We start from the raw sequence: 21,948 nt of genomic DNA, 5'->3' as shown, positions 1-21,948 counted from the left end.
TCTCAGCTCATCCTTTGGGATTTTGATGGTTACTGTAACACTGGCAGCAATGCTTGGCTCACAAATAACCAAAAGATAGAGAATATTTTTCTCAATAGACAAGTGGTCAAAGATGTGAGTTTAAAACCAAAATTGTATTTTCAAATTTACCAACATGCAACTGGTACTATATACTAGAAAAATAAATACTATGCAGAGACCTAGAAGCCAAGGAGTTTTGAAAGAGGAAAGGGAGCAAAAAGGTAAAATGAAGAATCACTTTTTACTAAATAAGCAAACAAGTAAGAAGCTATTTAAAAGCAGCATGCAATTGGATTCCATGTTATTTGTTAGTCTATTGTGTGCATATCAACAGCAAACTTTTCCTCACCCTCAGTAAAACAGAGTAGGCATTTTCTGGAGATGTTATGTATATGAATTATCATTGGTAACCTCAGACATGATACTGAGAATGGAGCATCTTGACTTTTTGTATTCAAGCGCACATGGAACTAAGACAGGAGGTGGGCTGGTGGGAAAGGATGTGCAAAGTAACAGCATACAGAAGCACTGTTTATATCACATCTTCTACCTCAAAAATAATATGTCCAATTCTAGTTTTGCACTGATGGGAATATTCAATATTTTAAAGAGCTGTCTTTTAACAAAAAATTAAAAGTAACTTAATTTTATTTGATTTTCACCTGAAAAATGATAAATTTGAGCAATCCAAGTATGAGGAAAAGAGCAATATCACAAAACCAAATATAATAAATGCCCCTGATTCTGTTCTGCTATGATAAAAAAATGCCCTGAAAATGCATCAAAATATTCATTTGCAAGCACACTTCTCTTTTAGCTAGACCTGAGGTTCTCACAAAAATGAGCCATGAAATCAACAAAGAAGCTTTAAGGAAATGTGGACACATTTCCTAAACTGGGTAATGGAATCTGTTCGTGTGTGTGTGTGTGTGTGTGTGTGTGTGTGTGTGTTTCCCTATCTTAAAAATCCATAGGTAATTCTAATGCACATTCAAATACAGCCATCAAGCTATTTAGTAAGAAAGAAGGTTCTGAAACAGAAATAGTACTGGTTCCTGCTTTGTTTTCTTCACACACATCTCTGAAGCCCCACCTCCAAAATGTTAGAACTTCTAATAATGCTTTATACTTCATAAGTACTTTCTATTTTATTATTCATGAATTTATATGAAATAATTATCAATGACTTTTTTAAAATGTTCATCTCCTTGATCAAATAAGTCTACTCCAAGAATCTAGTCTAAGAAAATAGAGATGTCAACAGAAATTGATATATATATATATATAAGGATATCCTCTGAAGGGCACTTCTAAAGGTTACTTGTAAGAGCAAACAAAATTGGCAAAAATATAAATGTCAAACAAAAGAAAACCCACCAAATAAAGTTAATAAACATCAACTATAAAAAGCTCAGTACATGATAGAATACTATTCAAGCTACCAATTTTTATGAGACATAGGAAAATTCTCTCAAAAAAATAGGAAAATAAGCTGAAAGTCTAACCATATTGCTGGGTAATTCCTCATTGGCAGTTAAAGACTGCAAATATCTGTGTGGACTTACAGGGCTATGTACCACAGAAGTGCTGAAGTTAGGACATCATAATGCCAACACCAGTCTTCTTCAAGATTTTGAATGACATATTTGCTTCTCTTTACCTTTCATTACTTGGTAAACAAAAAGTGCAAATTTTATTATTACCAGAAAGAAAATTCACTGGGGAACCTTAAATGTACTATAAGAAATGTTTATAAAAATGATTTTCTAGTCCAGAACACGTGTCTAACATGTGTGAGGCTACTGTGTTCAATCCCCAGCAGCACCAATTGTTTTTTCTAAATGTAGAGCCCACGTTTCTAATAGAAAGGAAAGAAAAGATGACAGAGATGTAATTAAGAAAGCATCTCTTCCAAGAGGGTGCAGGTATCAGGAGATATTGGAAAGACACCAAATACACCAAGCAACTAAAGCAAACAAAAATAATAAACCTGGGATAATAGAAGTATTCCAAGTTCTCTCATTGAGAAATTGGAAAAAGGAAAAAAAAAAAAAAAAAGAAGCTAGTAATGCCAATGCAATATGTTTTCTTTCTTCCTCTTTCCTTAATCAGGTAAGAATCTCTCTTGGAAAGTTGTCAACACAGTTTTTATGCTAAATCAACTTAGGTTTATTTTTTTTTAAAGGAAGAGGATATGTAATTTACAAAAGCAACATCTGTCATTATTTAGGGGAAAGAAACAATGGCTTGTGACAAATGATCAGTAAAAATAATACACAGTCTTTATCCTTGGAACTTCCCGGTGAGCTGGTTCTGCTAAGTGCCTCATTATGTCTTTTTTGATGGGACAAATCAAAGGCTCCTCCACACTCGATTTGGCCTCTTCAGTCACTGTGACACTGACTAAGGAAGACCAAAAAGGTGACAAAATGGTTCAAGTATTCACAGTGAATAAAATAATAAATCTTGGGTTGGGGCTCAGTGGTACAGCACTTACCTAGCATGTGTGAAGCACTGGGTTCAATTTTCAGCACCACATATAAATAAATTAATAAATAAAATAAAAGGTCTGTCTACAATTAAAAAAAAAATACTAAACTTTGTTTCCAAAGATGAAATATTAAGCACACATAAAATTTCAAATGAAAATACAGCTTTCCAGCAAGATATTTTCCACAAAATGAAAGGAAACAGCAATGAGCAATGGAAAAGGTAGTCCACCCCAAAATACTGGAAACAGGAATGAGCAAATATCCCAGAGAACGTTAAGGATAGCAAACTACCTGGACTCTATATCTTGCCCCCACATAAAAGCATGAGAAAGTTTATCAAATCCACAAGCCCATAGAACCCTTAGCCTCTCCAAGCTTGCAGCAGGCTTAGCATCATCCATCATCAAAGTGTGTTTATATCGCCTTTCAATTTTTTTAGTGAAGTAAAATATTGTCACTGTTTCAACTAGAAAGATTCTACTTCTCATTTTGTGGGGTGGAGTCACAGGAGGAGGTTAGACACAATAGTTGTTCAAACATATCAGAATGGAACATTCCTGCTCACGAATAAGAAATTTTATTAGATGGGTGCATTGTTCTGGAATTATCTGTTGTGCTTACACAATGTGGAAACCACATAACAATGTAGACGAGTTCTACATTGAACATTCGAGAATGTTCACTGATTTTAACCATTAAGGATCAACAAATCACAAGACTATAAACATTTAACTAATTTATGTGTATGAAAACCTAAACTACTACCAATTGACGAGAATTTATAACATCTTCAAATTACCCAGCGTAAGTAAGCTCTCGTGGACTCTAAGAAATAAATATACTTAATGCTTTGTGCCTAATCAGCAAGTATGCTTTCCTCCAACCTCCTTTCTGAATATTAAGAAGATAGAAAGTCTTTTTATAACTGAAAATAAGTGTTATGGTTTGGATACGAAGTGTTCCCTAAAGACGCCTGTGTTGAAGGCTTGGTCCCCAGTGCAACAGTGTTCAGAGGCAGGGCTCTTGGGAGGTGATTAGAAGATGAGGACTCTGACCTCATCAGTGGATTAATCCAGTAATAGAATAATAATTTGACAGCATTATTTGGAGGTAGTGGAAACTGCAGGAGGTAGAGCCTACTTGGAGAAAATAGATCATGGAGGACATTCCTTGGAAGAATATATCTTTTTGCTATGCCCATCCCCTTCTCCTCTTTCTCAATCTCCCTCTCTCCTTTCTTCCCTCCCTTTCTCCCTCTCTCTCACATACAGACACACAAAATTCACTGACATTAATACTGCTTGTTGCTGGGGTTTGTAGTCATCGATAATTTCATTTGGTTCATCTTGACTACTTCCCAGTGTTTTACAATGACAGACTCACATTACTTAAAGCACAACCAGTGAGGTGGATGTAGATAATTGAAAGTGAGCATCTAAACCCTTTTCTCACTTTCCTCTGCTCAGAAGCTGGAAGGCAAAGCTCTATCTTTAGACTTTCCTGCAAGTGAGGGTCTGGACACAAACTGCACTCTACCTCCTCAGATTCTGAAGCATGAGATTTAATGGCAGTCATAAAAAGAAAGTTTCTTGGATAGCAGCTTTTCTAGGTCCAGTCTCCAGTTTTCCAAGTAAGGAAAGGCAATGTTAGCACACCTGGAGACAACATGCAGACCAGAGGAGGGCTGAAGCCCTGCCTCTTCATAGAGGCAAGTCAAAAGTGCATTAATCCAGTTTTCAAAGTTCTTCAGGCCCAGCCTGAGTCATTGTCTGTGATCTGTCCAGTGTTTTGTCAAAAAAAAAAAAATTGTAAGTATGAATTCCATGCATGATCAAAATGTTTTATGTTAAAAATTGGTCTGCACTTGTACACTACTGGTGGTATTGTAAATTAGCACAACCACTACAAAAGTCAATATGGAGATTTCTCAAAGGACTAGGTATGGAACCACCATATGACATAGCTGTATCACTCATCAGTATTTACACTAAAGAACATGTATATGTATGTATATAGCAGCACAATTCACAATAGTCAAACTATGCAACAAGCCTAGGGGTTCATCAACAGATGAATGGGTAAAGAAAATGTCTTACACACAATAAAGTTTTATTCAGCCATAAAGAAAAAAGAAATCGTGTCATTTACAGGAAAATGAATGTTAAGCAAAATGAGCCAGACTCAGAAGGTCAAGGGTTCTAAGTTTTCTCTCATATGTGGAAGCTAAAGAGGAAAAGGGGAAAGAAAGGTGTGGGCAGGGATCTCATGAAAATCAAAGGGAGATCAGTAGAGGAGAGGGACAAGACAGAGAGCACCTGGGGAGCAATACTGGCCAAATTATGCAGTCATATTGTGTGCATGTACAAATATGAAGCAACAAATCCCATTATTATGTTCAACTATCATGCATCAATTTAAAAAAAAATGTAGGAAGTGGAAAAAATTGGTCTGTTTGCTGTAACTGAAACTACTCAGATATCAAAGATGTTGAATGAAAAAATAAATAAAACCATATTTACTATAATGTCATCTGAGCTGCATCCTTCAACTCATGGAAACAATATTGAAATTAATTGTTTAATACTGCAAACTTGACTTGTTTGTACATTTGTGAATCCCATGTAAATTGGATCTATTCTAAACAAAAATTAGTATTATGAAACCAATTCAGAAACTGGATTCCCCTTCTTTGGATAGTCAACTGCATGACACAGTCAGATAAAATTTCAAGCTCATCTTAAAAAGAAAACAATTCAAAGTGGATCCTCAGAATCTATAAGAACAAAATATTTTGGGAGATTGACCTTAACAGTAAAATCCCTAACACAAAAAATCAGAAACTAAAGTACACATTATTTTTCCTAGAACATTCTTCTCAGTTTCAACTTATATATTCCAGGTGTTTTCTCTTTTCTTTTTTCTTTCTTTTTTTTTTTTACTTGAACTAATAGAAAAGAGTCTGTTGAAATACAAAAGAAAATTAAAGGAAATATTTAATAGGTATTTTCACACAGATGTAAAGGATAAATGAAGCAAATCTCAAACTATATCCATTTTGATATTAATGTGATTAATATGATTTCCATATTTCTCACTACTATGTTAAATTACCGACAACACTGAAAAATATTTATTAAATCACTCAACAGATGTTCATGGAGCATCCATTCAAGAGATTCAGCAGTGAAGACAATAAACCTCTTAAACCTCACTGGGTAAACAAAAAGGCCACAGACATGCTTCTGTAGGAATGAAAAATAAACTTTTAATAGTAGACCACAGGGCTGGGGTTGTTGCTCACTGGTAGAGCGCTTTCCTTACATGCGTGAGGCACTAGGTTCAATTTTCAGCACCACAAAAAAATTAAGTAACTAAAATAAAGATTTGTGTCCATCTACAACTAAAAAAATATTTTTTTTTAAAAAAAGTAGACCGCATAGACTAAAGTATATTTATTTGGACTAAATAAATTAGGTCAAAGACTCAAATAAATTAGGTCAAGGAAGCAAATTACATTGACTGGACAGCTCACTTCCATCTAAAAGGGATATGGGGAAAAATCATCGATTCAGAATAAAGTACCATGAAGTCCACTTTCATCCTTAAAGTCCATAATGCTATAACTGTTTTAATGTACCTTATGAGCCAAGGTGAATATTTCCTTATATGTGTCTAAAATGTCCTTGTAAGGACAAACTTATAAAAAACAAATAAAGGAGCCACCTATGAAGAGAAATGGGGGTGACCAAAGGCAAAAAGAGGAAAAGGACTTTACATGGTACACATTTCATGCTGAAATTTTTCCTTTTTCTATTCTTTAATTTTTATTTATTTTATATTATTTGGTACTGGGGATTGAACTCAGGGACACTTAACCAATGAGCTATATCTCTAACACCCCATCCCATCCCACCTCACCCCACTGCCTTTTTTCCCCCTTTTCAGACAGGAACTTGCTAAGTTGTTGAGGCTGGCCTTGAACTTGCATTCCTCCTGCCTCCGTCTCCCCAGAAGCTGGGATTACAGGTATGCACCAAAGCACCCAGCCAAATTTTTCCTTTTTAACCATAAGAACACAATATCAAGGCAAAATACAGATACAAAGCTGGGGATGTAGCTCACTGGGAGAGCACTATCCTAAATAAAAAGTATATACTACACCTATCACTGAATTTTATCAGAAAATTCAAGCACGATACAAAATAGGTTGTCTGAACTTTGATGTGAAAGTCAATAATATAACCACAAATGGGCAGAGCAAGCAAGCCCTAGGAGCAAAAAGTCTACCCACAGGACACTTATCATGGAGACCAAGAAGACAAGAGATGCAAAGGTGACAGCAAAAAAGGAAGAGGTGGTTACCTTCCTGTCACAGGCTTTGGGACTACCAGCAGTGTTCTGCTTGAGGAAGCCAGCTGTTGTTGACCAGCGAGTAGGGTTTTTCCTTGAGGGCTCGTCAGAAGAAAAATTATTATCACTGACAGAAGTTGAGAGGCCAATTAAAGCTGGGTCACTGCTTCGTCGGACATGAAGAGGCATATCTAACAACACAAATAAAAAAAAGCATTATGATTAAAATGTGGATGCTGATGTCTAAAACTGTATGTTAGGATAAAGGTAATTAAATCTCAAAGATTGAAGAATAGAAGGTGTCTTCTTAAATAGCTCAGAATGCTAAATACAAATTCCACTGGTTCCTTTATTTTATTGATTTCTTTTATTTTTTTGGTACCAGGGATTAAACCACTGAGCCAAAACCCCAACCCTTTTTAGGAGTCTTGCTAAATTCTTAGGGTCTCACTAAGTTGCTCAGGCTGGCTTTGAACTTGCAGTCCTCCTGCCTCAGCCTCCTGAGTCACCACACTCGGCTCCCTTGTTCCTATAAAACAGCTTATGGTGAAGGAATTGTGATACGGAGGCGGCTCTGAGATCTGCCAGAACTTGTACCTGGGCTTCTCCATCACTATCTGTGTGGCAGTTGGTAGGATACCCCGCTCTCCTCTGCTTCTCATCTCTCTTTACTGTACTGATAATGAAATACTATACTTTATCCTAAAGGTACTTCAAGGACTAAATGAGGTAACAGTGCCTGCATACCCAATAGAGAGGACCAACAATGATTATTGTTTTTATATATTTCTAAATAACATATTATATAAATTATTAAAAAAAAACAAATCTAGGCAACTAAACAAATTGCATATAACCTACTTGTATCTCCTAAATAAAAATTACAAAATCTAGACAATATTTAGCTATTCTATTGAAGAATTTTGTTGAATAAAATGCTTTCTTTTTTTTTAATAGCATAGTATCAGACAGTATACAACACTGTAAACATACTTATTTACATAGTACTTTCAGGATTTTGTTTATCTTAAGGTAAACATGCAGGAAGTGTTTTCTACTGCTAACATACACAGTTACATGAAAGATAGTATGTGAGCAACTGTATTCACATACAAGAGTTCACTTGCAACTGCTATAACAAAATCAATAACAAATTCAGGCAAACATGTATTAGTAGCTCTGAGAAAATCTTGGCAGATAGGATCACCGATAGAGCAGAGCAGGAACAGAACTACAAACAGGAGAGAGAAGAAGAAAGCGAATGAGTCTGATGCAGGTAGAATCAGAGCCAAAAGTCCTATTTGTCATCTGAGTGAAATCACTCAAAAACATAATAAACATAAGACACAAAATTCACATTAAATTATGTTTCATCTATATCCAAAAAATGAAATACAAGTCCAGTATTTATTTTTTAAAAATGAATTAACAAAATAGTTTTAACGACAAAGCAGTAAGCTCATCATTTACTCTATGAGAAAACATTTTGGAAACATTGATGTGGACACAAACAATGGTGTGGACAAAAAGATCCTTGAAGATCAGACTATATATATATATACTTGTAGGTTACATTTCAGCCACTGTAAATCCAACAATGTCCAAATTAGAAATGATCAGAAAAAAACAGAAGCTATTTAAGAAGCCACCTTCTATTCTTCAATCTTTGAGATTTAATTACCTTCATCCTAACATATAGTTTTAGACATTAGCATCCACATTTTAAACATTTAACATTTGCATCTACATCAAGAGGATTTGATAAAAATATAGACTAAGCAACATTACCAGAAGAAAAAAATGCATATCACTGAATTAAAAATTATTGGTGGTTATCTTAATGTACTAGGAGAAATACACACATGAAAATTATAGAGGAAAGTTTTGGGGTTTTAAGTATGTCTGACCTATGACAGCCACCACTGCTTATAATTTGCACCAAATTACATACATACACCAATAAGAACTATATAGTCACTCTCAAAAAAAAATTCACAATCATATGATCTAAGAATCTGGGTGTGTTAATATTACAATACTCTTACAAGGAAAGTTCTCTGCTAGGAGGAAACAAAAATTATTCCCAGGATCACCAAATGAAATGTATAAGCTAAAAAGTAATCAAACAGGGCAGAGGACTAAAATATTCTGAATAATCACAATAGGGTCTTACTTAGCTATGCGCTCTGTTGTTTTCTAGTTATAGGGTTGTTATTCAGTTATTAAGCAACTCAGTACACTACTCTCCCTCCCCTTCCCCCTTCTTCTTTACTTCTGGTGTTTATGCCTAAAAGATGCACTATCAATTCACAAGAAAAGGCTTTTAAAAATTATAAAGAGAGAAATGCAAATCAAAACCACTCTAAGATTTCATCTCACTCCAGTCAGAATGGCAGCCATTATGCATACAAACAACAATAAGTGTTGACAAGGATGTGGGGGGAAAAGGTACACTCATAAACTGCTGGTGGGACTGCAAATTAGTGCAGCCAATTTGGAAAGCAGTATGGAGATTCCTTGGAAAACTGGGAATGGAACCATGATTTGACCCAGCTGTCCCTCTCCTCGGACTATACCCAAAGGACTTAAAAACAGCATACTACAGGGACACAGCCACATCAATGTTTACAGCAGCACAATTCACAATAGCTAAATTCTAGAACCAACCTAGATGCTCTTCAGTAGATGATTGGATTAAAGAAAGTTGCATATAAACACAATGGAATATTATTCAGCAATAAAAGAGAATAAAATCATGGCATTTGCAGGTAAATGAATGGAGTTAGAGTTAGAGAAGATAATGCTAAGTGAAGTTCGCCAATCCCATAAAACCAAATGCTGAATGTTTTCTTTGATATAAGGAGGTTGATTCATAGTGGGATAGGGAGCAGGAGCATGGGAGGAATAGACAAACACTAGATAGGGCAGAGGGGTGGGAGGGGAAGGGAAGGGGTGTGGGGTAATTAATGATGGTGGAATGTGATGACCATTACTATCCAAAGTACATGTATGAAGACACGAATTGGTGTGAATACACTATGTATACAACCAGAGATATAAAAAATTGTGCTGTACATATGTAATAAGAATTATAATGCATTCTGCTGTCATATATAAATTATAAAATTTACATAAAAAATGATACAGAGAACACTGGTTGCAGTAGTGCATACCTGTTATCCCAGTGACTAGGAGGCTGAGGCAGGAGGATCACAAGTTCAAAGCCAGCCTCAGCAACTTAGAAAGTCCCTGCCTCAAAAAAAAAAAAAAAAAAAAAAGAAAAAAAATTTTTAAAGGGACTGGGGATGTGGCTCAGTGGTTAAGCACCCCTGGGTTCAATCCCCAATATCAAAAAAGAATTTTAAAAAAAAAAGGTACAGACATAAGGACCACATAAAAATACATTCCAACCCCAAAATAAATTGAGGGGTTATACAATTTCATTGAACTTGGCCACAATAAAACAGCTTATTCCACTTGTGTCCATAAATGTCTTTAGGAGAATACATTGCATACATGATTTCAATTAGATGAATAATGAGGACCATCTCATCCTCTAAGCAGGCATGAATTCTGTGTTAATCTGTTAATATGAAATAGGCAAAAATAATTCTTATGTCTTTCCCTTTATAAATTTGTAACTTTCAAAAAAAATGTGGCTTGGGGAAAGAGGGGGTCTCAGAAAGGAGGGAAGTTATAACAGAGGCAGCAGACCCTATGGGCTATTTCTGCCAGGTGGATGATGGGGCACAGTGCCAGGGCGGCATTTACATAAACTGCAATGGGAAGGATGCCCCAGGAGATATTCAATTATGCAGTCCTTTCTTTGAGTGCTTCATGCATTAAACCATGTTTTCATTTCAGTGAAACTGTTAAAAAAATTAATAAGAATATAGTCTGGGTCTTTTCTTTGCACTGTCTTGTAACTGACACTCCTGTGCAATTTCAGGACCCACTCTTAGGTTTGTTTCCACTGTCAAATTCAGGAAGGTATCCTAGATTGATTGCCAAGCTGATGAGAAAAGGACAGGACTCAATGAAAGAAGTAAATAGTGTGTTCTTTCCAGAGGAATGCCAAGAAACATCATAATGACGCTGGCACCTGGGGCTGCAAGAACTGAGTCATAAGCAGCCTAAGCCACTACACACAAAAAGACCCCAATGTTATGTTAAGTGAAAGAAACTAGGAACAGAAAGAGAAATGGCACAGGATCTCACTGATAGGTGGAAGCTAAGTAAGCCAGTCTCACTGAGGCAGAAAACAGAATAATGGGTACCAGAGTCTGGGCCTGCAAATAGCCTTGGGGACATAGGGAGGCAGTGGCCCATGGCGGTAAGACACACTAGGGAAAGGCTGGTGAATGGGAAGAAAAGGAAGGGGGAAAGGGAGTAAAAAACATGGTGGAATGAGATGGACATCATTACCCTAAGTATATGTATGAAGGCATGAATGTTGTGAATATACTGTATATACAACCAGAGGAATGAAAAATTGGGCTCTATATGTGTAATATAAATTGTAATGCATTCTGCTGTCATATAACAAATTGCAAAAAAAAATTTTAAAAAAAGAATACTGTTACATAAAAGGAATAAGTTCTACTGTTTGATAATATAGTAAGGTAGTTACAATTTATAATAATTCATTATACATTCATAATAGCTAGAAGAAAGGATTTTGAACATTCTCAATACAAAGAACAACAACACCATATTAGAACCAATTACCTGGAGGGATTTCAACTTTTTAAAAAAATTTTATTTAAATGAGTTTTCTGCATTAGTCACAATGGAAAAAATATGTGATTAGCTTCACAGATAAGTAAGCTGGGGCTCAAAAAAAAAAAAAAAATGATCTCAGTGGCCCAGGGTCACAGAACAATTTTCCTAGCCAATATTCCAGGCTCCTGAGTCACTGTTCAGTCACAATACCAATCAAGAAGTTATTTCTATTATTCTGCAATGTATTAGAAAACAAAATTTGTAACCACCTATGAAGTAAATGCAAGTCTAGATTTTACAGTTGGAAAAAATTTTGTAGTTTTCAAAGTATAATTTCATGCACTGATTCAACTCAGTACCATTTCATCTTGAGGAGTTGAAGAAATAGTACATTAACTACATAAATAGATTGTCAGATAATGTAAAATAATAAAGCATGCCCCAAAAATAACAGATCTAGATTAATGATTCTCAAACTTTTACCTTAGGACCTTTACGTACTGTAAACATTGAAGACCTCAAAAAGGTTTTGACTATGTAAGTTACAGCTAGTGGTATTGATCATTTTGTAAATAAAAATGAGAAAAATTGAGTATTTATTTATTCACTCATTTTAAAGTAACAATTATAAACCCATTACATATTAACATAAACAACACGAGTTTATGAAAACTATTTTACAAAACAAAGGCATATTTAATGGGGAGTATGCCACTGTTCTGCATTTTGGTTAATAGAAGACATCTGGAATCTTGTATCTGCTTTCACATTCAATCTGCTGCAGTATGGTACATCAGTAAAAATATAATTCACAAATATGTAGAAGAGGGAATAGTAATTTTAATACCTTTATATAATCATAGATATTCTTTGATATGAAAATGACAAAGAATAGTTTCTTAGAGGTCAGCTGCAATATGTATATGACCTTTTTGACATTAAAATCTACTTACCTGTCTCACACACTAACTGGATCATTTACTCATGAAAAATTCTGCAACATTATACATTTGGAAAATATTACGCATTGAGTTATGCCAATCTTCTAAATGTTGATATATTTATTTATACCAGAAAATCACAAATGCTAATATCTCTATCCCAATCTCATCATAAGAGTGTTATGGGAAACTGTCACGCTCACAATGAAATACAGGTTTCCAAAATCTACTTTTCACTAGAAAGTTCTAATTTTATCTTTGGAAACAAAGAATGTTATTTGTTTCCCTTGTTCAACAGGCTCATGTCATTCATTTTCTAGAAATCTTCTGCCAGACCCTCTGTGCCTGAATAACCAGTTTTTCTGTCTTCCTTTCAAATAAGGCTCAGTACCAAAAAAAAAAAAAAAAAAAAAAAAAAAAAGTATTTCATGAGAAAAAAGCTACTCAAAATGCAACACAAACCAGCACAATAAATTCTTCAGGACAACTCCTGATCTTGCACAAGCTGCAGAAGTACTGGATGCCTACTTCCCACTTCATAACATAAAAGGCTAAAAACCTGTGTACTCCAGGCTCATGTAGAAAACCATTTCTGTTTTTTCATCAAGAACACTGAATGGACATTTTTTCTTTGTTAAACTGTGAGTATGGGGGGCGTGAATATTACATTTGCTACCACTGTCTTTATTGGTACCAAGCAGCCTGCAATTTACCACTCAGAGTCTGGGTAACACTGGTGCAGATATGAACCCAATCAATAACACAGAGAGGTTCTCTCCCCTCCCTCCCCCGCAACCCCCACCCCACCCCACCCACGCTAAGGATTGAATCAAAGGCCTTGTGCATGTTAGGCAAGTGCTCTAACACTGAGTTATACTATACTCCTGGACCCCAGAACATGTTTTAATGATACTCGAAAAAACAGTTTTGCCCTCAAAGCCTCACTGAAGTGATTTCCATGATCTCTAATGGCCCACAGGACACACTAAGAACTGTTGTCCTAAACTTGTGATCCAGGCACATCATCAGTTCACCTCTCCAGGCCTTAATCCTAATTTATAAAATCAAGAGGCTGCACTGACAGGTTTAGTAGACGCCTTTAATGTTAAAAATGTGCATTTCCATGTATGTTTATACACTCCTCACCAGGACCATCCACCAAGCATCATCTTAACAGAACTAACAATTTGTGAACAATATATTTGAAAAAAAAATTAAAAAGCATTTTGAAGCAGTACCAGCAGCCATTATCAAATATCCCTAAAGGTTAAAATATCATTAGCAATGGAGGAGAATAAAAATACACAAGGAGGGGGTATGGGGGTAGAGAAGATGGTGGAATGAGATGGACATCATTAGTACATGTATGAAGACATGAATTGTTTGAATCTACTTTGTGTACAATCAGAGACTTAAAAAATTGTGCTCTATGTGTATATGAATTGAATTGCATTCTTCTGTCATATATAACTAATTAGAATAAGTAAATAATTTTTTAAAAAGTATTTTTGAATGACAGTTTTAAAGGGGGAGCAAGTTATGATTTTTGAAACTTGCATGTACAATCAGATGTAGAAGAAGCCAATATAAAATGTCCATCTCTGCATCTAACATGGGCCTTTTTAACGTCCAGAGCAGAATAAAAGCCAATTCACACAGCATGTGGGTTAGTCATGGAGGATATCTGAGAAGTTTTAATTACTGTTTAATACTTAATATGACCCTAAATAATTATCATGAGTAGATGCATAAGACCATGAATGATTCATTTAAGTAGAACTATATATCAGAGATAATTATAGGGGATATCTGGTCTACACTTCAGATTACAATGAAGCTGTATTTTATCTATGATGGATGAAAATCAACACTCAGCCTTTAATTTTTTTTAAGTGGTTCTGTTCATTTTACTAAACTTGAAGCATAAAATGCCTTTTATTACAAAAAAATACATAAGATTTGTAGGAAGGGCACAGAAGCAGCCACAAACAGCATGTGGTCTTTAGACAAGCTGAATCTGATTTTAAGGAAAGAGCTGACTATGAACATCTTATCGACAAATTAAATTTAAAAACACAACTGTCTGATTCATCTGAAAGGGTTTCCACCTCTCACCATTCTGAAAAAATACAATATTGCATAAAGAATGAAATTTTGCTGTGGCCTCAGAGGAATAAAATACAAATACAACATTCTCCCCTGTGATTTGCTAGATGGTTCTGGGCCCTGTGGACTGTTTCAACATTACTAATAATCTGATGTCATTTGTGTCCGTTACAGTAATTAGAAATAATAGGAGCTTCTCACTTAAGGCAATTTGGTCATTATTATTGAAATTCTTCAACCACAATTTTAGGGAAATTGATGCATTTAAAAATATGATAATAAAACTTTCTAACCTTGCAATCTTCTGATTTATTTAATATATAGATGTTCAAAGTATATCTTCTGAAATATTAAAAAGAAAATTCAAAGATGAAGATCTTCAATAATTAAGCTGCTGGATGAAGCTCAGAGGGACCGGTGCGATGTCACTGGGCCTGGGACAACAGTGGATGCTGTTTGATGTCTACACAGCTTTGAAGAGTGGATAAAACAGCAATAAACCCTCATCACAAGATTTGAAATTCTCTGTGGCACTAATGCACTGTAAATATTGATTTGTCTTTCTAGATAACATGCTTTTTAAATAAGTGGAAGAAAGGGTAAATCTAATAATGAATTAGAGCAAATACTAAAAAGCAGACATATACATTTTTATCTGTTAAATATCCTACCCTACTGACCATTGTCTGGCCCAATGCTTCTCTTCTTTCATACTTCAGGTGATTTTTAAATTACTTAAGCACTCAAGGCAATGAACAAACCTTTTCCAAGAAGACAGGCATAAGCCGTCAAGGTGTTTAATCAAATCTAAAAATAATATGCAGTTACACGTGTTCGATTAGAACTTATGGTGCAAACAGCATAATTACTCTTCATGCAAATTTAAGACTGTCTACCCCATCTTCAGGGCAATTATACATTTCCTGAAGACACATCTCACCATGGGAAGAACCAAGTTATTAAAACACGTCATGGGGATTAAAACCTGTCATCAGGATTATAAAACTGGCCTTCCAATATATGTTGTCCCTTAAAAGTATTTGACTGACTTGAGTACATTCCTTGGAAGAAATCTGTGGCAGTCTTGGTAGGAAATAATCTTTGAAAAGCAATGAATGAGGGCTGGAAATGAAGCTCAATGGTAAAAAACTTGCTCAGCATGTATGAGACCCTAAGTTCCATCCAGCATTTGGGGGTGGGGGGAGGATAAAAGTAAGGAAAAAAGAAACAATGGAGAATATAAAAATGAGTTTTATCACCCTATTATTGATTTTTCTTATGAGCAAGCAATAAATACAGAACACTATGGTTAGAAGGTGCCTTGGAGATAAATTGATAAGTCACATTTACAGATGAGTACACCAAGGACTAGATAAATAGCTTAGGGGCTGGGTCAAAGGTGACTCTGTTTCAGGGTGTCCTAGTTGCATCTGGCACCCTTGTTAATTGATTCCTTGTCCAGTACAATTTGGATTAGATCACAGTGCTTTCCAGGAAGAACAGATGTTACCAATTGACAAGATGCCACCCCTCCACTTGAGATAACAGGTGGTGGCTCATGAAGTTTAAAGCACATTTTTATACATAAGAGGATAGTTTCAGTGGTTCCACTAACCCTGGACACATATAAGGAGGTGAAAGTAAGTGAAGAAGAAAAAATAGAAACAAGTTTTCTAATGTCATATTGATGCTTGGGGGCAGGGGGGATGGATTTTTCTGAGACATACTAAACTTGTAGCATTAAGATTCTAATTTTGAAATTAACAATATAACCACCTTCACATTGTTAAAGAGTGGGGTGTAGTGGCACACACCTGTAATCTCAGCTACAAATAATTTATTTGATTACAAATAAAAGTGGGGAAACCTAAATAAGATCAGTGGCTTCTATCAATATTAATATTGGGGCTGTGATTAAATACTACCATTTCTCAAAATCCTAACATTAAATGAAACGTAAAAAAAATTCTCTGTGTAATTTCTTACAACAGCTTATAAACATGTGATATTTATTTTAAATTAAAAAAAAAAAAACCAAAGAGTTAAAGATAAAAATCCCAAGTGAGAACTTCATCGTGAAGAGCTGCAGCAGTCTAAACTTCAAGTTGCTTTCTAACACTGTTTTCTGTACTATTTTTCTCATAGACCAATGCTCAGCCCCTACACATAGTGGTGCCTGGCAGCCTTCCCACACTGACAGCTCCCTAACCAGGTTTCAGCATGGGAGGACCCAGACTTCCGGAAACAGAACACTCATGTTGTCAAGAACCTAAGTATCCTTCACAGCCACTTTAGTGAACAGTGTGACCTGTGCCCTACAGATGAGATCTAGTGTTATCATGCCAGCAGCCACAAGCTGGCCAACTCAGAAAGGAATGAGTGAAGAAAGTTTAAAGGAAGGATTGTTTATAAATAAATGGCAGGACTAAGGACAGACATCAGGGATAAATCCCCTCCATTCACAGAAGGCAAGGGGAGCTGTGGCTTTCCCAGAGGTTCACAACTGCCCACAAACCACAGCCAGGGGTGGAGCCCAGCAATGAGAACTGCCTTTCTCCCTCCACTCTCCCTCAGTGCCCTCTGCTGGTGCATTCCCTGGCCTGATGCAGGCAGTACAAGGGCAGCCTCTGGGGTACATGGGTCAGAGAAGAGTGGTTTTGGAAGAATCAAAAATAAACCATCCAACTCAAAGATGCTAGTGCAATTCCTTTACATTTTTCTCGCACTGCACTTTGTTTCTACTTTTAATAGTATCAGTCAGTCATTCCACTGGAAGGCTAGAAATTATGCATTATAATGGCCCAGTTTCCCCCACCTCAACACACACACACACCTTGACAAAGCAGGAACATTTTTTCAAGTGACTAAAACACATCAATCAGTAACAAGAAACTTCACTATTGTTAAAGAATGGGGTGTAGTGGCACACACCTGTAATCTCAGCTACTCAGGAGGCTGAGCAAGAAGAATCACATCCCTGTCTTTAAAAAAAAGAAAAAATAATAATAAAGTGTAGAAAACAGTGGGTAAGGTGCAAGGAACAGGCATCTGGAATGAAAAGTCTTTTATTTCTCTTCCTGCTTCCTGGGTAAATGTGTATATGCAAATATCCAATTGCTTAAAAAAATGTATACACTAATGAGTCATGTACATAAGAACCTAGTGTCCCCAAATCTTTTGCAAAGTTAGCCACAGCTCAGAAGAAACAGTTATATCAGAATCCTGAGCACCTGCCCGGTTCATCAGGGAACACTGGCAGCCACAAAGAAAGCAAGGGTTCACAAAGATGAGCTTCTCTTTTTTATCTAGTTTTCCTATTCTTTTTTTGTTTTGCTGTGGTAGGCATAATGTCTGCTTACTTCAACTGAAAAATGTTTGTTAAACATTTAGTAAACAGTAGTATTCTAGACTTTTTTAAAACAATAATGAATATGAGACTGTTTGAAAGCCATTCACCATTTAAAATTAAAAAAAAAAAAATCCAAGCAAATACTATTCTAACCATTCAAAAGGAAACAAAAATTCATCACAGAATATAACCTGCCCATGACTAGGTCTACACAGGTGAAAAAAATAAAGAAATAAAAAAGTAACAGAAAAATTAAAAAGGTAAGAAGACTTAAAAAAAAAAAAAAAAAAAAAAAGACGCCCAGATGCAACTAACCTCAAAAAATTTGTATAGCTGGTGACAGTTTCTTTAAGAGAGTACTATGGAAATATTGTTCTAGCTTGTTTTTGTACTTTCAGAAAAATACCTTAATGATCAATGAGGGACTAGAAGTTGAGAACATGAACAGTAAGCTTGAAAGAAACAGGAGAGAGAGGAAAAGAAATGGAGAACAAGTGGACAACAGCATCTGAGCAGACAAAACTAGCTAAGCTGTTTTCCTGGGGAAAAAAAAAAATGAATGAAACATTTGAGAAAGAACAGAAAAAGGTGGGAAGTGTTTATGTTATTATTGATCATGCTGTTTTTCCTCATGGATGTGTTCTGAGTGGTAGATGTGCTATCTATCTCTCCATAGGGCCAAGAGCATCAGGTACAGTATTAAGATCCACAAGGGTAGACTGTATGTCTTCCTTACTGTTTTATCCTCTGGACCCAGAGTACATGGGGGAGTACATTCAGGTTATACACAGTAGTTGTGTTCTATAAAAGTCACTGGAAATTATGAATTAGTAATCATTGAGCCATTGATTCTAGGAGGAAGTATGACAGGATTAGGTAGGGTCTCAGGTCACAACATTGTTGTCAACCAATGGATACACAGGCTTGTTATATGGATGTTTCCGCTTAAAGGTAGCTTATTTAATATGTATTATTAATTCATTACAGTTATCATAGACAACAAGAATACAATCTTGACTTAATGAACATTACCTAACACATACGTTTTTCCCTGTCAGTCATATTGCATATGAATTGCAATTAGAAACACTAAACCCCATTTTGGTGTTATGTTGGGGGTCACTTTAACAACAGATTCAACATCAAAGAATTACTCCACCACTTCTACCAGCTCCCTCTCCAGATACCCCTCCTTGGCTGCTACTGCCGCTGCTTTTTTCCTTCCTTCGTAGGCTATTAAAGAAAGGAGTTGGCAGCGTTATCTGTCTTGTATTCTTTAAACCATTATTATCCAGCTTCCTCCCTAGTACTCAACTAAGAAGTTTTTGTGGTTGTTTTTTGGTTTGGGGACTTTTTAAAGTTTTTTTTTTTAGTTTTTTGAGTCCATCCCATTTATTGATTCTTGATTTTAATTCTTACACCGAAAGGAGTCTTATTAAGGAAGTTGGGGCCTAATCCCACATGACGGAGATTAGGGCCTACTTTTTCTTCTATTAGACGCAGGGTCTCTGATTTTATTCGTAAGTCCTTTATCCATTTTGAGTTGAGTTTTGTGCACGGTGAGAGACAGGGGTTTAATTTCATTTTGTTGTATATGGATTTCCAGTTTTCCCAGCACCATTTGTTGAAGAGGCTATCTTTTCTCAAATGCATGCTTTTAGCACCTTTGTCTAATATAAGATCATTGTTTGCTTGTTTGTTTTTAACAAGAGTACTACAAACCTACCCATCTTTATCAACCCATGTTTTGGGGCACCATGTCCTCACATTTCTTAGAAGATACAATACAGACCTCATCTCTGTGCTCATGGTGTTTTCAGTGCCCTGGAGCAAGCAGACAGATGACCCAGCCCTTCACAATGTGAGGATGGTGCTCTAGAAGTACAAAGCACTCAAGAACACCCAAGAGCAGTACCTTCTTAAATCATTAGCAAAGACTTCAAGACAGAGGTGACAGCTACAAATTACCTATTATCCTTCACACTCTCCATTGTGTCCCCTATGTGAGCTTCTGATTACTTCCACATGAGCTCTTCCTCCCAGGCTGCCTATTCCTATCATGGCAATTGCCACATACATCAAAGAATTTAGCATGCAACTCCTAGAGAACGTTGTGCTTCCCACTGTCCTTAACTGTGCCCTTAACCAGCACACGCTGCACCAGGGAAAAAGTGAGTCAAGAAAATGAAATGTTCGAGTTTGTATAATTTTGGTTTTGTTATGAGTGTTGATGGTAGTTTTTTTTTTGTTTGTTTGTTTTTTTGATGGTAGTTTCTAGGCCAGTAAGATTGCGGAAAAGGATGAAACATACAGTTAGAAGAAAGTGGAAGGGTAATGGCAAGATAAAACTAAGAGAATTAAGGGACACACAGGAAATTCAGTATGGTTAGAGTGTGGAGTTAAAATGTGATGGGAGAATGATTTAAAAAAAAAAAAAATGGAAATAGCCCTGAGTAATGCAACTCAGGGTCCTGTGAATTTAAGATTCTCAAATTCTAATGTGTTTATGAACCACCAAATGATCAGTTTCAAGTGTTTCAGTTGGTCTTGGGCAAAGAAGACTGAAATTCAGAGCTTCAACATCCCAGTAACATCAAGGGTGGTCTGAGCAGGGCTCATCGTGTTGAAAAATGTTTCTTGCTGAAATAAAGGAGTGGGACTTCATACTGCAGGTCACGAGCTCTGATCATTTTTCAGCTTGATTGACTCCATCCCTCCAGCCTTGGATCACTCCAACTTATCCTCAAGGAAGTACACACAGTACCTTTATAAACCACAGACTGAAGATGTTCTAACGAAGAATTCTTGGTCTGGTTGGGTCACAGTACCATCAGATTCAGCCCTGAAGAACACCTTACCCAATATGCTCAGATCCAAATGGAATGCTTTAAAGCAACCAGGAGACAAAGGACTCCCAGGCTTCTGTACACACTGGCCATGTCACCCTGCTTCATCTCTCTAAGGACAGCCTGGTGGTCCCCACCCTAAGTCCAAAAGGTTCCAGAAACAGAAGTGAAGTCATGTGTGTGCTAATTTCACTGGTTGGAACTGGTACTTTCTTGTCTGTCTCCCTTATTAAAATCTATCTCCAGCCCAGAAAATGGCAGTTTGAAATGTTTGTCAAAGTGTTGTTGTATAAATAGAGAAGAATGTGACTTTAATCTATCTCCATCCTTTCCACATTGATTATCTCACTAATACTATAAGAGCAATCTCTTTAGCAAAGAAGAAACAATTACAAATATTGGATGGCTCAGGGGACCCAAAGAGAGGAAGGAAGGAAGAAAGGAGGAGGGAGGGAAGATCTTCTGAGAAAGGACAAAGAATTGCTGCCTCAAATGCTGCTGAACTCTCTAGCCAGAAATCCCAACAAAGTTTTCTTTCTTTTTTCTTTAACCATTTCCTTTGCACTATCGTCTTTCATGAAATAATGACCCCCCTATGAGAATATTTGAGTAAAAGTCACTCTAAACTAATTTTCTATGTACGATTTTATATATATAAATACATCTGTACAAATCCCTCCAATCACTTCCACTTTACCAATTCAGTTCAACAATCACATAATTAAATTTTTAAATTATCAATTTCATCTGACAAGCCATTTGTCTTTCAAAAACTGATATTAACTATTGATTTCACTGAAGATATTCTCTAAATGCTCAATGACCACTCCTTTGACATTTGCCTTCTATTATTTTATTAAGGATTCAAGTACTTCACTAACTGCCAAGTTAACTTTCAATAAGCATTATTTTCCCATTCCTTTATTATTACAACCTTTATTTCATACTACTATATAAGTATAATATTCTTCCCTTTCCTAAATAGCAATTCACTTATTTCATTAGCTGGTTTTCTTTTATTTAACAATGCTCATTCTAAACTCCACTACTTGATTTTGTAATTATTCCAGGAGAATGTTGCTTAGCATCAACTTCTTCACAATGGCAAATCTTTTTTTAAC

The 21,948-nt window shown here is 36.0% G+C and overlaps 1 protein-coding gene across 20 annotated transcripts in view; it reads right to left on the bottom strand.

The window, feature by feature from the left end:
- The window catches only part of Pard3 (par-3 family cell polarity regulator), a 660,013-nt gene that overhangs the window by 344,629 nt on the left and 293,436 nt on the right, over window positions 1–21,948 (bottom strand). For all 20 annotated transcript variants that reach the window (XM_027928488.3, XM_027928495.3, XM_071599891.1 and 17 more), the window contains exon 4: window positions 6,876–7,054. In XM_027928488.3, coding sequence (XP_027784289.2) covers window positions 6,876–7,054 — 179 coding nt within the window. The remainder of the gene's footprint in view (window positions 1–6,875; window positions 7,055–21,948) is intronic.

This window comes from Marmota flaviventris, chromosome 12 (assembly GCF_047511675.1).
Source record: "Marmota flaviventris isolate mMarFla1 chromosome 12, mMarFla1.hap1, whole genome shotgun sequence".
In the NCBI taxonomy this organism is placed as follows: Eukaryota; Metazoa; Chordata; class Mammalia; order Rodentia; family Sciuridae; genus Marmota; species Marmota flaviventris.
The sequence above is the reverse complement of the archived record's forward strand: the minus strand, read 5'-3'. Positions and strand labels throughout refer to the sequence as shown.